Source organism: Haplochromis burtoni, unplaced genomic scaffold, assembly GCF_018398535.1.
Source record: "Haplochromis burtoni strain Fernald_Lab_line unplaced genomic scaffold, NCSU_Asbu1 Contig_842, whole genome shotgun sequence".
Taxonomy (NCBI): Eukaryota; Metazoa; Chordata; class Actinopteri; order Cichliformes; family Cichlidae; genus Haplochromis; species Haplochromis burtoni.
The window spans coordinates 116,912-119,411 of record NW_024583203.1 but is presented as its reverse complement, the minus strand read 5'-3'; the positions used below and the strand labels follow the sequence as shown (position 1 = coordinate 119,411).

The 2,500-nt window shown below is 46.8% G+C and overlaps 1 protein-coding gene across 1 annotated transcript in view; it reads right to left on the bottom strand.

Moving 5' to 3' along the window:
* The window catches only part of LOC102314361 (receptor-type tyrosine-protein phosphatase mu), a gene marked incomplete at its 5' end in the record, with an annotated part of 124,168 nt that overhangs the window by 12,719 nt on the left and 108,949 nt on the right, over nucleotides 1–2,500 (bottom strand). The window contains 1 exon segment of the mRNA XM_042215859.1: nucleotides 1,336–1,452. Within this exon segment, the coding sequence (XP_042071793.1) occupies nucleotides 1,336–1,452 (117 nt within the window).

Sequence of the window (2,500 nt, the reverse complement as noted above, 5' to 3'; positions counted from 1 at the left end):
AAGAGCAGGTTTTTCTTTTGTTGTGGTGTTAAGTATAAGTTGAATGGACTGTGATTAATCGGTGATTTTCTGCCTATTGTGCTGCGTGGCAGACACAGAAGTGTAGAAATGTTTGTGGTTTATCTTTGTTTGACGTTTTATATAGAGTTGGTTGATTCAGGGTGATTTCTCCCGTTTAAGGGAGGAGTTGGAGTTATGTTAAAGCTTTGCTGTATGAGTGTGAATTTTTGTTGGCTTCGCATGTTTAAATGGAAGCATAGAAGTTTGTGGGTGAGAAATTGTTATTGGTGGGGTTTAGGGTTAGTAAGGAGTTAAATCAACCCTTCTCAAGAGTTCATTAATTTAGGCAGTTATGTTTATACAAATACTAAAATGTATGTTTAGTGTCTTCATACAGGTGGTTTTTTCTTAATCTGGAAACCTGAGTACGACAGCAGGAGACAAGCCAAGCTTTGGCTAAAAATTCAGGGCTGGACACCAGAGTAGTCCCCACCCCACACGGAGAAAAGAGAGAATGAAGTTTTAGGCGTGTTTTTCTCGCTGAACTGCTCATGGTGCTGTGTCCCTGAATCTCACCAGTGTGATTCAGTGTGAATCCGAACCATGACATGTGCTTGTGAGTCACCATCTACCGGAACCAAATTCCTTGTATGTGTCTGCACATATACATGGCCAATAAACACGATTGTGATTCTGATTGCTCAGCACACTGGTGATGCTATGGTCCCTGACACGGGTTGTTGCTAGGTGGACGCAGGTCTAACGTCGTCCTGACGACTGTCGTTTAGAACGAGCTTCCCTTTAGACGGTGCGATGACGCAGATCACGTGATGACGTTTGTTGTGGATTTTTCCAGCAGGTGTAATATTCCCGTTCAGTTTGTTCCTGTCAGGTTACCATACCAGACTCTGACACTCTGTCCAACATGCTTACACTCACGTCTAGATATGATTCGCTCTCTTGTAGATTACATCAACATTATCCACAAAATTCTCCAATATAAAAACACGACTGACCTCTGACCTGGAATCAACAAATTTACCTCACTTCTCCACCCACGTCCCTGAGGTAAGGTGGGGTCAGAGTTCCTCTGAAAGGAAACAACTGAAGACAACTCTGTGCTGTGTCAGTGTCAGCGAGCTGAGGTCACGGCGGCCTACACCTCGTGTAGATCCTTTGTTCATGTGCATGTTCAACTTTATTGTAACAGCTGGAGAACAGCTGCACTGATGGAGCTGAACTGAACTGTAGAGGTGTGTGTACACAGAGGTTTTTGGAAATAACGAAGGATTGTGTGTGTGCGTATGTGTGTGTGCGTATGTGTGTGTGTGTTACCTTCTCTACAGCAAAGGTCCGGATCACGTACTCAGACAGTAGCTGAGTCTCGATCAGCGTCACCTTCATGTCGCCGTAGATCTCCGTGTCATCAGGCCAGTACTTACAACACTTCACCTACACACACACACACACACACACACACACACACACACACACACACACACACACACACACACACACACACACAGGATTAAATTGCCTCATTAATTAAACAGAAACACAAACAGAACAAAAGCAGCTGATATTAAAATCTCATTAGAGGCTCCGCCCCCTCCCCCTCTCCTCATTAACAGCTAATTACTGCAGAGCTAATCACACTGTCACCACGACAACCAACGAGGTAAACAGGGAGGGAGGGGTGAGAGAACAAATCAGGCTAACGTGACAGTGTGTGTGTGTGTGCGTGTGTGTGTGTGAGAGACAGAGGGAGACAATCAGGCTCTATCCCAGAATCCCCCCTCTGTAGAGGAGGGGAGCAGTTCCCTGGTGCCTTCTGGGTAATGAGGGCTGAGCGACGCCCGCCTGCAGGTGTGTGTGTCTGATCTCAGGTTCGATCCTTTATTTTCAGGAGGAAATGGCGGTGTGTTTATCAATTTGCAGCGCGATTCACAGGAGCACACCGTGAGTTTCCCAGAATGCCGAGCAAATGCGATGAGGTCACACAGCCACTACCCAATAGTTAGAACCTGAGCACGCCACCCTCAGAGACGGACGGCTGTGAGGAGCAGCGCGTCAGAGTCCTCGAGGATGCAGTGCCGCTACGCCGCAGCGGGAAAGTCAATGCTCAGAGAAGCAAATCTGAAACACGCAAAGTGTCTGTGAAGGTTCTCGGTCATCCAGGTCATCGTAGTTTGAGGAGCTTGCAAAGAAAAGCATCTGGACTTCTTTAAGTTTCCATGAAGACGTTTCACCTCTCATCCAAGAAGCTTCTTCAGTTATAAGAGCAAATGGTGGAGAGTCCCAGAATTAAGCCTGTGGGAGTGTCCCCAAGATGATTGATCCTTTACCTAATCACACGGGTGTGGGTCCCAATCAGCCAAGGTTTCGGGTGAGTTCATTGTGAAACCTGGCCCCACCTTATCATGCGAATTCCTGAGGTCAGATGGCCCAGGATGTGAGTGGGCGTTAAGGCGTCTGGGAAGGATCTCAAAACTGGATTATA